At 42.4% G+C, this 14,704-nt stretch overlaps 1 protein-coding gene across 1 annotated transcript; it reads right to left on the bottom strand.

The window, feature by feature from the left end:
* Positions 1–3,572: 3,572 nt before the first annotated feature.
* Positions 3,573–9,808, bottom strand: LOC122129290 (L-rhamnose-binding lectin CSL2-like; the record flags this gene model as incomplete). The annotated part of the gene is made up of 8 exons (XM_042704305.1): positions 3,573–3,693; positions 5,232–5,367; positions 5,908–5,941; positions 7,678–7,774; positions 7,931–8,066; positions 9,144–9,192; positions 9,343–9,430; positions 9,587–9,808. Coding segments are annotated over 8 exons (883 nt in total), but the record flags the coding sequence as incomplete, so codon positions are not given.
* Between the last annotated feature and the right edge of the window lie 4,896 nt (positions 9,809–14,704).

Raw genomic sequence — 14,704 nt, 5'->3', positions numbered from 1 at the left:
CTCTAGTCTGAACACTGTGTTCTAACTGCACTAGTATACTGGTTAAATAGGCCTATACATTGTTAATATGAATAAGTTGTTAATAAATTCGTATTGAACTGAATGTATCTTACAAAAGGGAGCTCAAAGTAATGAACAACTATGAATTGATAAAGCAAATCAAAGTAAAGAAGAATTTGAGTTCTGTCCTGTTCAACATCTGTCTGGATAGCCTCAGTTAGTTCTTCATCTAGTGAGGACAGAACACACTTAAATTATGCCTGAAAATGTATCAGAATATGATAGACCAGGTTTAATTTTTCAGGAAAATAAATGACATGAAAATAGAGGGATCCTTTGTGAGGTGAAGGAGTAACTGGTTTGAGGAAGGCGAACAAAACACTGCCTATTTTTTTCAGATTAGAAAGATCCTGGAATAAAACCAATTATTCAAAAACGTAATTGAATTATTACTGATGATCCCCATAAAATAGCGAATTTATTCAGATATCTCACTAAAACTAAGTAAATTATGAATGACCAAAAGATTTTTGTGATGCCCCAATAACTTCAGATAAAGTCCTGTTTGCCGTTCATCACCTAAAGCTTAATAAGTCCCCAGGCGTTAACATCTGAATTTGATATCACTTTCACAGAACAGTTAGCCCCTTCCTGCATGGTGTGTATACAGAAAGCATTATCCCCCCCCCCCCCCCCCCCCCCCCCCACTTTATCTCAGTATCTGAGACTGTCTATACAGAAATTATTTTTTTTCCCACTTTTATAAAGTATTTTTTTTCCCACTTTATCACATTCACAACTGGTGACCAATTTGTCTTCTTCATAATTATCACAGAATCCTAGCTCAGATTTATGCCAAAAGAACAAAAGCTGTTTTAGACCAAATGATTGATGAAACCCAATCTGGTTTCATGAGGCAAAGACATGTATCTGATAACACCAGATATGTGATCCTTATTGACTGTGCTGATCTTTGCAGTAATGGCAGGTATATTTTGTTTCCAGATTTCTGCAAGGCATTTGAAACAGGCAAACACAACTTTATATTTCAGGCCTTGGAGACATTTGGCTTTGGTCTTCAAGGTCGAGAAACACCTCTCAGCTTCAGCCGTTGTCATGGGAGTGGTTATGAGGATGTTCAACAGAGCCACAGTCTCAGATACCACCTACTGGTCACACAGCAGAGTGTTTAGTCTCAGATACCACCTACTGGTCACACAGCAGAGTGTTTTCAGTCGGACGCTCCTTCAGCTCTGCTGTAATGAGGACCGCGACAGGAAGACATTTTACCTGAACAAAGGTGTTAATATTGTAGCACAGCCATTAGCATTCCCCTCCCAGTTTCCCCTTCTGATAGCCCAACAATAGGGACACAAATGTTAGAAGGACGTATACATGTCCTTATGGATAGAGGGGCAGAATGTTGTCATACTTAAAAATACCTTAGAGAATCATCTCATGGAACCACCTAGCAGTTTGTGAATACGGTTCAGAAGATGCTTTTGCACATATATGTTTTTATCTTGATTGAGATTTGGGGGAAAAGCGAACACACTTTTTGAGGAATGTTTTAATGAATAACTACGTTTAGTAATTCATATTGTGAGTGACAGATTAACCCACCTGTTGTTCCCACTAGCCATCCAGGCTTTATGCTATGTAGATTTCCTATTCGGGTTCTCGTGTAAGAACACAGCATGGCATCAACAGTATAACCAAAAAACCGCAGTTAGCATGCTAGCATGTAAGCAAGCTTGTATCAGAGCCAGCTGGGCAGTTGGTAGTGTTTGCTAGGTTCCTGTATACTTTTCAGGTAGGTAGTTCGCTAGTATTAGACCAAAGCTTCATAATGCTGCTTTAATTTAAAAAATACATTTGACTTTGCAACCATTTTTAAAATTAGCATACATTCCACTTCCCACATCCTCAAGAGCGTCTGCAGCAACTTGAGCACCACAGCTGCTAACCCTCATGGACAGGTGGGAGGGGCTTCAGACACACTCTGTTAAGTTTGGTAGGATTTAGTTTTATACACTGGAAAACATAAACATGCACTGTGAATGGCAGTGGGGGAAACTCAAAGGGTACACACACACACACACACACACACACACACACACACACACACACACACACACACACACACACACACACACACACACACACACACTTGCCCTTCAGACCCTGGATGGACTGAGAGTTGGGCTTTAATGATGACCTCAGAAATAGACTAAAATGGTAGACACACACACACACACACACACACACACACACACACACACACACACTGAATTACCCTTCAGATAAGGGGCCTTTGGCACTCTCAGTGGGGCCCAGGACCCTGGATGGGACTGAGAGATGGGCTTTAATGATTGCACAAAATGACCTCAGACTCAAACACACTCATAGTTTTTTGAATGCTTTAATTGTTACATGCTTATGTGCGATAGTTGACAGGATGTCAGTGTTCAGTGTTTTCCAAGGACTAAACTAGAAAGATAGTTGGATTAAAATAGTCACCTCCACCTCCTGCAGCACTGCAGCCATCATCACCAGTAAGAACGTTACTCCAGATATTTTCACATTGGGTTTGTTTTGCTGCTCCCCAACCCTAACCCCAACCCTAACACACAATACTACTACTCACACCTAACCCTAACACACAATACTACTACTCAAACCTAACACTAACCCTAACCCCAACCCTAACACACAATACTACTACTCACACCTAACACTAACCCTAACCCCAACCCTAACACACAATACTACTACTCACACCTAACACTAACCCTAACCCCAACCCTAACACACAATACTACTACTCACACCTAACCCTAACACACAATACTACTACTCACACCTAACACTAACCCCAACCCTAACCCTAACACACAATACTACTACTCACACCTAACCCTAACACACAATACTACTACTCACACCTAACACTAACCCCAACCCTAACCCTAACACACAATACTACTACTCACATCTAACCCTAACACACAATACTACTACTCACACCTAACCCCAAACCTAACCCTAACCCTAACACACAATACTACTACTCACACCTAACCCTAACCCTAACACACAATACTACTACTCACACCTAACCCTAACTCCAACCCTAACCCCAAACCTAACCCTAGTACACAATACTACTACTCACACCTAACCCCAACCCCAACCCTAACACACAATACTACTACTCACACCTAACCCCAACCCCAAACCTAACACACAATACTACTACTCACACCTAACCCTAACACACAATACTACTACTCACACCTAACCCCAACCCCAACCCTAACACACAATACTACTACTCACACCTAACCCTAATACTAACCACAAGTTGGAAAGACTGGACTAGAAAACAGGAAGTACCTCCACCACGCTGCAGGACTGCAGCCATCACCAGCAGTAAGAATGTTTCTTAGAGCAATTTAGCCCAGCACTGCCAGATACAAGCAGTTCAGAGAGAAAATATCTAGAAACAGGTTTAGGAGTGAAGTTTGCTCTATTGCATAATCTCACAAACAGGTTTAGGAGTGAAGTTTGCTCTATTGCATAATCTCAGTAACGCAGCTGTAGGAGATGTCCAGGTTCTTGTAGGTATCAGGACATCTGTCTGGGAAGATATCGCTTGATGCCATCACCGTGCACCTCTCCTTTCCATCACACCTTTACAGAGAATAAAACAAGACAAAATAAAAAAACATTAATATGCCCATCAGAGGTGACGGTTAGGTCCTGATCTGGTCCTAATCTCGTCCTTATCTGACATTATCTGGCCCTAATCTGATCGTACTCTGGTCATAATCTGGTTTTAATCTGGAATGCTTTCAGATCATATACAAACTATTGAGATTATTTTATTAAAAACACTAGGCTGGACTCTGTTTGAAAGAAAAGACTCTGGGTGGCATTTTAAAAAACGCTCATCATCTGTGTTGCAATGAACATGTTGCATTTATAGTGCAAGATTGTGGTGATGGGATGCTCCGGTTCCTTACTGTTTGGAGGAACACAGCTGTAGGAGATGTCGAGGTACTTGTAGGTGCCAACACACGGATCAGAGAAGATGCTGTTTGAGGCCTTCAGAAGGCATGTCGTCCTTCCCTCACATCTTTACAGCAAAGACAAAGAGGCTAAATGTAAAACTGTACAACTGGTTTGCTGTTGATGAGACATGAGTTCACCACCACCACCCTCATTGGGCTCATCTCTGGGGGGGATGAGTCCGCTTACAGGTGGGAGATTGCCCATCTGGTGACCTGGTGTGGGCAGAACAACCTGGAGCTAAATGCTCTAAAGACAATGGAGATGGTCGTAGACTTTAGAAGGAACCCAGCCCCACCCACCCCCATCACCCTGAGAGACTCCCCAGTCGATACTGCGGAGTCCTTCCGCTTTCTGGGCACCATCATCTCCCAGGACATCAGCTCCCTCACCAAAAGAGCTCAACAGAGGATGTACTTTCTGCGGCAGCTGAAGAAGTTCAACCTGCCAAAGACAATGATGGTGCACTTCTACACCTGCATCATCGAGTCCATCCTCACCTCCTGCATCACCATCTGGTACGCTGCTGCCACTGTCAATGACAAAGGCAGACTGCAGCGTATCATCCGTTCTGCCGAGAAGGTGATTGGCTGCAATCTGCCATCTCTACAGGACCTGTTCTCCTCTAGGACCCTGAGGCGGGCAGGTAAGATTGTGGCCGATCCCTCCCACCCGGGTCACAAACTCTTCGAGGTCCTTCCCTCCGGCAGGAGGCTGCAGTCCATCAGGACCAAAACCTCACGCCACAAAACCAGCTTCTTCCCGGCTGCCGTTGGCCTTATTAACAAGGCCCGGGACCCCCACCTGACGTGGACTCATCCCGCCCCCACACCTCAAGTCTGTGTTATGTTAACACACACTACATTGCACACTGCACATTCACTTTTGCACTCCTGCCCTGCGTTTTGCGTTTTGCACTTTTTTATTTACATTTGTTTATACATATATTGTATCCTATATACTGTGTTTTATCTGAAGTACTTCTCTCATGTGTAGTACTTAGTGTGTTTTTATGTTTTTATGTTATGTGTAGTACTTATTGTGTTTGTATGTTTTATGTTCACTGTATGCACCTATACACCAAAACAAATTCCAGGTAGGTGTAAACCTACTTGGCATTAAATACTATTCTGATTCTGATTCTGATGTCCTTAACTCACCTCTCCCTTACTATAGGGAGCGTCGTAGATGCAGAGCAATCGGTCTTGATGAGTTGATTCGCAGGGCGTCCAGAAGAGCATGTGGTCTTATCTGTTCGCCCGTAACTGGCAGTGTGGATACGGATTACATTGGAACCTGAAGAGGAAGACATCAGAATTTGTAACAGAAGGAAAAGATAGCAGTACATATGTCGACTATAAGAAGATTTACTGATGACACCCTTAATTCCACTGGTTTTGGGGAGTTCAAAACTTTAGGCTGGTTTCGCTCTAAGATGGAATGTCCCCATTGGATCTAGACTAGAGACCCTTAAATGGCTGCTATGGAGAGATTTGGCATGCATGGTTGAGTTTTGTCCAGTGATACTGTTACTGGGACCAGTAAAGGTATTAAGGGGACCAGTAGTAACTATGCTTACTGTCAAGCTTTATAGATCAGTGTGCATGCTCGGCATATAAGGAATGTGATCTAAAAAAAGACTTGAGGGAATACACACCACATTCCAGTTTTCTTTGTTGCCCTTCACATGTCTGGCCGGACTCTGTTGGAAAGAAACAAAAGTAGATTTTGCCTAGAAGAATTTATCGTCTTATAAAATTGTTAAAATTAAAGTTAGACTGAACGTGTTTGGAGTGTAGTGTAAGATTGTGGTGATGGGATGCTCCGGTTCTTTACTTGGAGGAACACAGCTGTAGGATATGTCGAGGTACTTGAAGGTGCCAAAACACGGATCAGAGAAGATGCTGTTTGAGGCCTTCAGAAGGCATGTCGTTCTTCCTTCACATCTTAACGGGGAAAGAAAAAGGGGCTACATGTGTTCTTGACAAAACAACCCAGTCATTCATAGCAGGTACTTGTAGGTTTAAGGAAACGGACTGGAAAAGATGCTGGTTTAGACTTTCACCAGACGTGACATCTTGTCTTCACTTTTTACATTTACATTTAGTCATTTAACAGACGCTTTTGTCCAAAGCGACGTAGAAGGGAGAGCAGAGATTTTTACACAGAAACCCCTTCACACAGCAGAACTTGTGTCTTTGTAAGGTCATGTACTGACCGATTCCTTATTATGGGGAGTGTTGTGGGAGCGTAGCAGTTGGTATTGCTGAGCTGATTTGCAGGTCGTCCAGAAGAGCAGGTCGTTTTATCTGTCCGGCCGTAATTAGCTTTGTGGATGTGAATTACGTTTGAACCTGGGTTGGAAGGACAGACGTTATATTTTGACAAGTAAGCAAAAGATTTCAGTTGATGTATCGACAACAAGGATGTTTTACTGCCACTGGTCTCCAATCAACAGCCTCAGTCAGCGAAATGCACAGGTCGGAGTTGTAGTATTTGACAATTTATGTCAGTTGACAAAGATGCTTGCTTTTAGTGGCAGTCGAATTGAAGAGTGGTCTCGGGTTCACTTGGGATGCCCCCAGATGGAGTGGCGTTAGAGATCCTGACGTGGCTAACTACAGCGTGACCCGGGAAGACATCACAATTAAGGGATTTTCCTTGCCTTTTTAACATTGGCTACCTGATATTACTCAGCTAAACTTTAGTTTCCTTCTTCAAATGGTTTAGCCTGTCCGTGCTGTCAACTGAGGTTTGCTAGCTAAGTATTAGCTACACAGCTGTTTAGTAACGTTGTTCATTTAAATTGGAAAGCATTGCGTTTGGGTATCTTGTTTGCTTTTACAAATGATGGGTATGCAAACTCTTGTCGACTTTGTTAATATCTTGTAATTTAGGTCCAAAGTAACTCAGGGGGAATCTCTTTTTTGTTTTCAAACAAGCCAAGGAAAACAACAAAGTGCGATATTAATTTCAGATATTTATTCGTACCATCTACAAAATGTCTAACTGTTCTAAAAATCCATGTCATTTGATCTCTGCTAAACTGTGCCAAATTGGTGAAGTTATTTCTATTAGGCCCTATCCTGGCAGTGATTTACATGGACTATGTGCACAGTTGTAGCTCGTATGACTATTTAAGAAGAAGGCTGTTACTCTTGGTACTACTGCATTATTTTATGAGAACAACGGAACGTTTCATCAAGGGGAACCAACATGTCTAGATTACGGCACTGGCCAAAACTGAACCTCTACTGTTTCCAGCAATGTCCTTACAAATGCACTGACATTGCTGTGGAGACGAGAGGAACTCTTATACAGGCCAGTGGTAAAGATTCTGACTGCCAAGCTCTGTAGGACATTTTGCAAGTGCAGCATATAAAAAAAGTCTTGTAGGAAACAATGTGAGGGAATACACACCACAGTCCAGTTCGCCATGGAGGCTATGACATATTTGGCTGGACTCTGAAAGAAAGGACAGTGGATGTTAACTCTGGTTAACATCTTAAAAACCACATTCATCATCTGTGTTACAATCAACATGTTGCATTTATAGTGCAAGATTGTGGTGATGAGATGCTCCGGTTCCTTACTTGGAGGAACACAGCTGTAGGAGATGTCGAGGTACTTGTAGATGCCACCACACGGATCAGAGAAGATAAGGTGTGAGGCCTGCACCGCGCATGTTGTTTTTCCTTCACATCTTTACGGGTAAGAAAAAAAGGGTTACATGTGTTCTTGACAAAACACCACAGTCATTCAAGGAAGGTGCTTGTAGGTTTAAGGAAACGGACTGGATGAATACAAAGTAACCAATTTAAACAGTAGAACTTGTGGCTTTTTAATGTCATGTACTGACCGATCCCTTATTATGGGGAGTGTTGTGGGAGCGTAGCAGTTGGTATTGCTGAGCTGATTTGCAGGTCGTCCAGAAGAACAGGTAGTTTTATCTGTCCGGCCGTAATTAGCTTTGTGGATGTGGATTACGTTTGAACCTGGGTTGGAAGGACAGATGTTATATTTTGACAAGCAGGTAAAAGATTGCAGTTGATGTATCGACAACAAGGATGTTTTACTGCCACTGGTCTCCAATCAACATCCCCAGTCAGGAAAATGCACAGGTCAGAGTTGTAGTATTTGACAATTTATGTCAGTTGACGAAGATGCTTGCTTTTAGTGACAGTCGAATTGAAGAGTGGTCTCGGGTTCACTTGGGATGCCCCCAGATGGAGTGGCGTGAGAGATCCTGACGTGGCTAACTACAGCGTGACCCGGGAAGACATCACAGTTAAGGGATTTTCCTGGCCTTTTAAATGTTGGCTACCTGAGATTACTCAGCTTAACTTTAGTTTCCTTCTTCAAATGGTTTTGCCTGTCTGTGAGCGTTTACTGAAGCTTGCTAGCTAAGTACTAGCTACACAGCTGTTTAGTAGCATTGGTCATTTCAAGTGGAAAGTATCGCATTTTTGTATCTTGTTTAATTATTATAATTTTTCTTTTCAAATGACGGGTATGAAAACTCTTGTCGACAGTGAAAATGTCTTCTAACTTAGGCCCAAAGTAACTCGGGGGGAATCTCTCTTGTGTCGTCAAACAAGCTAAGGAAAACAACAAAGTGCGATATTAATTTCAGATATTTATTCGTACCATCTACAAAATGTCTAACTGTTCTAAAAATCCATGTCATTTGATCTCTGCTAAACTGTGCCAAATTGGTGAAGTTATTTCTATCAGGCCCTACCCCGGCAGTGATTTACATGGACTATGTGCACAGTTGTAGCTCGTATGACTATTTAAGAAGAAGGCTGTTACTCTTGTGACTACTGCATTCTTTTATGAGAACAACGGAACGTTTCATCAAGGGGAACCAACATGTCTAGATTACGACACTGGCCAAAACTGAACCTCTGCTGTTTCCAGCAATGTCCTTACAAATGCACTGACATTGCTGTGGAGACGAGAGGAACTCTTATACAGGCCAGTGGTAAAGATTCTGACTGCCAAGCTCTGTAGGACATTTTGCAAGTGCAGCATATAAAGAAAGTCTTGTAGGAAACAATGTGAGGGAATACACACCACAGTCCAGTTCGCCATGGAGGCTATGACATATTTGGCTGGACTCTGAAAGAAAGGACAGTGGATGTTAACTCTGGTTAACATCTTAAAAACCACATCCATCATCTGTGTTACAATCAACATGTTGCATTTATAGTGCAAGATTGTGGTGATGAGATGCTCCGGTTCCTTACTTGGAGGAACACAGCTGTAGGAGATGTCGAGGTACTTGTAGATGCCACCACACGGATCAGAGAAGATAAGGTGTGAGGCCTGCACCGCGCATGTTGTTTTTCCTTCACATCTTTACGGGTAAGAAAAAAAGGGTTACATGTGTTCTTGACAAAACACCACAGTCATTCAAGGAAGGTGCTTGTAGGTTTAAGGAAACGGACTGGATGAATACAAAGTAACCCATTTAAACAGCAGAACTTGTGGCTTTTTAATGTCATGTACTGACCGATCCCTTATTATGGGGAGTGTTGTGGGAGCGTAGCAGTTGGTATTGCTGAGCTGATTTGCAGGTCGTCCAGAAGAGCAGGTAGTTTTATCTGTCCGGCCGTAATTAGCTTTGTGGATGTGGATTACGTTTGAACCTGGGTTGGAAGGACAGATGTTATATTTTGACAAGCAGGTAAAAGATTGCAGTTGATGTATCGACAACAAGGATGTTTTACTGCCACTGGTCTCCAATCAACATCCCCAGTCAGAAAAATGCACAGGTCAGAGTTGTAGTATTTGACAATTTATGTCAGTTGACGAAGATGCTTGCTTTTAGTGACAGTCGAATTGAAGAGTGGTCTCGGGTTCACTTGGGATGCCCCCAGATGGAGTGGCGTGAGAGATCCTGACGTGGCTAACTACAGCGTGACCCGGGAAGACATCACAGTTAAGGGATTTTCCTGGCCTTTTAAATGTTGGCTACCTGAGATTACTCAGCTTAACTTTAGTTTCCTTCTTCAAATGGTTTTGCCTGTCTGTGAGCGTTTACTGAAGCTTGCTAGCTAAGTACTAGCTACACAGCTGTTTAGTAGCATTGGTCATTTCAAGTGGAAAGTATCGCATTTTTGTATCTTGTTTAATTATTATAATTTTTCTTTTCAAATGACGGGTATGAAAACTCTTGTCGACAGTGAAAATGTCTTCTAACTTAGGCCCAAAGTAACTCGGGGGGAATCTCTCTTGTGTCGTCAAACAAGCTAAGGAAAACAACAAAGTGCGATATTAATTTCAGATATTTATTCGTACCATCTACAAAATGTCTAACTGTTCTAAAAATCCATGTCATTTGATCTCTGCTAAACTGTGCCAAATTGGTGAAGTTATTTCTATCAGGCCCTACCCCGGCAGTGATTTACATGGACTATGTGCACAGTTGTAGCTCGTATGACTATTTAAGAAGAAGGCTGTTACTCTTGTGACTACTGCATTCTTTTATGAGAACAACGGAACGTTTCATCAAGGGGAACCAACATGTCTAGATTACGACACTGGCCAAAACTGAACCTCTGCTGTTTCCAGCAATGTCCTTACAAATGCACTGACATTGCTGTGGAGACGAGAGGAACTCTTATACAGGCCAGTGGTAAAGATTCTGACTGCCAAGCTCTGTAGGACATTTTGCAAGTGCAACATATAAAGAAAGTCTTGTAGGAAACAATGTGAGGGAATACACACCACAGTCCAGTTCGCCATGGAGGCTATGACATATTTGGCTGGACTCTGAAAGAAAGGACAGTGGATGTTAACTCTGGTTAACATCTTAAAAACCACATTCATCATCTGTGTTACAATCAACATGTTGCATTTATAGTGCAAGATTGTGGTGATGAGATGCTCCGGTTCCTTACTTGGAGGAACACAGCTGTAGGAGATGTCGAGGTACTTGTAGATGCCACCACACGGATCAGAGAAGATAAGGTGTGAGGCCTGCACCGCGCATGTTGTTTTTCCTTCACATCTTTACGGGTAAGAAAAAAAGGGTTACATGTGTTCTTGACAAAACACCACAGTCATTCAAGGAAGGTGCTTGTAGGTTTAAGGAAACGGACTGAATGAATACAAAGTAACCCATTTAAACAGCAGAACTTGTGGCTTTTTAATGTCATGTACTGACTGATCCCTTATTATGGGGAGTGTTGTGGGAGCGTAGCAGTTGGTATTGCTGAGCTGATTTGCAGGTCGTCCAGAAGAGCAGGTAGTTTTATCTGTCCGGCCGTAATTAGCTTTGTGGATGTGGATTACGTTTGAACCTGGGTTGGAAGGACAGACGTTATATTTTGACAAGCAGGTAAAAGATTGCAGTTGATGTATCGACAACAAGGATGTTTTACTGCCACTGGTCTCCAATCAACATCCCCAGTCAGGAAAATGCACAGGTCAGAGTTGTAGTATTTGACAATTTATGTCAGTTGACGAAGATGCTTGCTTTTAGTGACAGTCGAATTGAAGAGTGGTCTCGGGTTCACTTGGGATGCCCCCAGATGGAGTGGCGTGAGAGATCCTGACGTGGCTAACTACAGCGTGACCCGGGAAGACATCACAGTTAAGGGATTTTCCTGGCCTTTTAAATGTTGGCTACCTGAGATTACTCAGCTTAACTTTAGTTTCCTTCTTCAAATGGTTTTGCCTGTCTGTGAGCGTTTACTGAAGCTTGCTAGCTAAGTACTAGCTACACAGCTGTTTAGTAGCATTGGTCATTTCAAGTGGAAAGTATCGCATTTTTGTATCTTGTTTAATTATGATTTTTCTTTTCAAATGACGGGTATGAAAACTCTTGTCGACTGTGAAAATGTCTTCTAACTTAGGCCCAAAGTAACTCGGGGGGAATCTCTCTTGTGTCGTCAAACAAGCTAAGGAAAACAACAAAGTGCGATATTAATTTCAGATATTTATTCGTACCATCTACAAAATGTCTAACTGTTCTAAAAATCCATGTCATTTGATCTCTGCTAAACTGTGCCAAATTGGTGAAGTTATTTCTATCAGGCCCTACCCCGGCAGTGATTTACATGGACTATGTGCACAGTTGTAGCTCGTATGACTATTTAAGAAGAAGGCTGTTACTCTTGTGACTACTGCATTCTTTTATGAGAACAACGGAACGTTTCATCAAGGGGAACCAACATGTCTAGATTACGACACTGGCCAAAACTGAACCTCTGCTGTTTCCAGCAATGTCCTTACAAATGCACTGACATTGCTGTGGAGACGAGAGGAACTCTTATACAGGCCAGTGGTAAAGATTCTGACTGCCAAGCTCTGTAGGACATTTTGCAAGTGCAGCATATAAAGAAAGTCTTGTAGGAAACAATGTGAGGGAATACACACCACAGTCCAGTTCGCCATGGAGGCTATGACATATTTGGCTGGACTCTGAAAGAAAGGACAGTGGATGTTAACTCTGGTTAACATCTTAAAAACCACATTCATCATCTGTGTTACAATCAACATGTTGCATTTATAGTGCAAGATTGTGGTGATGAGATGCTCCGGTTCCTTACTTGGAGGAACACAGCTGTAGGAGATGTCGAGGTACTTGTAGATGCCACCACACGGATCAGAGAAGATAAGGTGTGAGGCCTGCACCGCGCATGTTGTTTTTCCTTCACATCTTTACGGGTAAGAAAAAAAGGGTTACATGTGTTCTTGACAAAACACCACAGTCATTCAAGGAAGGTGCTTGTAGGTTTAAGGAAACGGACTGGATGAATACAAAGTAACCCATTTAAACAGCAGAACTTGTGGCTTTTTAATGTCATGTACTGACCGATCCCTTATTATGGGGAGTGTTGTGGGAGCGTAGCAGTTGGTATTGCTGAGCTGATTTGCAGGTCGTCCAGAAGAGCAGGTAGTTTTATCTGTCCGGCCGTAATTAGCTTTGTGGATGTGGATTACGTTTGAACCTGGGTTGGAAGGACAGATGTTATATTTTGACAAGCAGGTAAAAGATTGCAGTTGATGTATCGACAACAAGGATGTTTTACTGCCACTGGTCTCCAATCAACATCCCCAGTCAGAAAAATGCACAGGTCAGAGTTGTAGTATTTGACAATTTATGTCAGTTGACGAAGATGCTTGCTTTTAGTGACAGTCGAATTGAAGAGTGGTCTCGGGTTCACTTGGGATGCCCCCAGATGGAGTGGCGTGAGAGATCCTGACGTGGCTAACTACAGCGTGACCCGGGGAAGACATCACAGTTAAGGGATTTTCCTGGCCTTTTAAATGTTGGCTACCTGAGATTACTCAGCTTAACTTTAGTTTCCTTCTTCAAATGGTTTTGCCTGTCTGTGAGCGTTTACTGAAGCTTGCTAGCTAAGTACTAGCTACACAGCTGTTTAGTAGCATTGGTCATTTCAAGTGGAAAGTATCGCATTTTTGTATCTTGTTTAATTATTATAATTTTTCTTTTCAAATGACGGGTATGAAAACTCTTGTCGACAGTGAAAATGTCTTCTAACTTAGGCCCAAAGTAACTCGGGGGGAATCTCTCTTGTGTCGTCAAACAAGCTAAGGAAAACAACAAAGTGCGATATTAATTTCAGATATTTATTCGTACCATCTACAAAATGTCTAACTGTTCTAAAAATCCATGTCATTTGATCTCTGCTAAACTGTGCCAAATTGGGTGAAGTTATTTCTATCAGGCCCTACCCCGGCAGTGATTTACATGGACTATGTGCACAGTTGTAGCTCGTATGACTATTTAAGAAGAAGGCTGTTACTCTTGTGACTACTGCATTCTTTTATGAGAACAACGGAACGTTTCATCAAGGGGAACCAACATGTCTAGATTACGACACTGGCCAAAACTGAACCTCTGCTGTTTCCAGCAATGTCCTTACAAATGCACTGACATTGCTGTGGAGACGAGAGGAACTCTTATACAGGCCAGTGGTAAAGATTCTGACTGCCAAGCTCTGTAGGACATTTTGCAAGTGCAGCATATAAAGAAAGTCTTGTAGGAAACAATGTGAGGGAATACACACCACAGTCCAGTTCGCCATGGAGGCTATGACATATTTGGCTGGACTCTGAAAGAAAGGACAGTGGATGTTAACTCTGGTTAACATCTTAAAAACCACATTCATCATCTGTGTTACAATCAACATGTTGCATTTATAGTGCAAGATTGTGGTGATGAGATGCTCTGGTTCCTTACTTGGAGGAACACAGCTGTAGGAGATGTCGAGGTACTTGTAGATGCCACCACACGGATCAGAGAAGATAAGGTGTGAGGGCCTGCACCGCGCATGTTGTTTTTCCTTCACATCTTTACGGTAAGAAAAAAAGGGTTACATGTGTTCTTGACAAAACACCACAGTCATTCAAGGAAGGTGCTTGTAGGTTTAAGGAAACGGACTGGATGAATACAAAGTAACCCATTTAAACAGCAGAACTTGTGGCTTTTTAATGTCATGTACTGACCGATCCCTTATTATGGGGAGTGTTGTGGGAGCGTAGCAGTTGGTATTGCTGAGCTGATTTGCAGGTCGTCCAGAAGAGCAGGTAGTTTATCTGTCCGGCCGTAATTAGCTTTGTGGATGTGGATTACGTTTGAAACCTGGGTTGGAAGGAC

The sequence above is a fragment of the Clupea harengus genome, unplaced genomic scaffold, assembly GCF_900700415.2.
Source record: "Clupea harengus unplaced genomic scaffold, Ch_v2.0.2, whole genome shotgun sequence".
Taxonomy (NCBI): Eukaryota; Metazoa; Chordata; class Actinopteri; order Clupeiformes; family Clupeidae; genus Clupea; species Clupea harengus.
The sequence above is the reverse complement of the archived record's forward strand: the minus strand, read 5'-3'. Positions and strand labels throughout refer to the sequence as shown.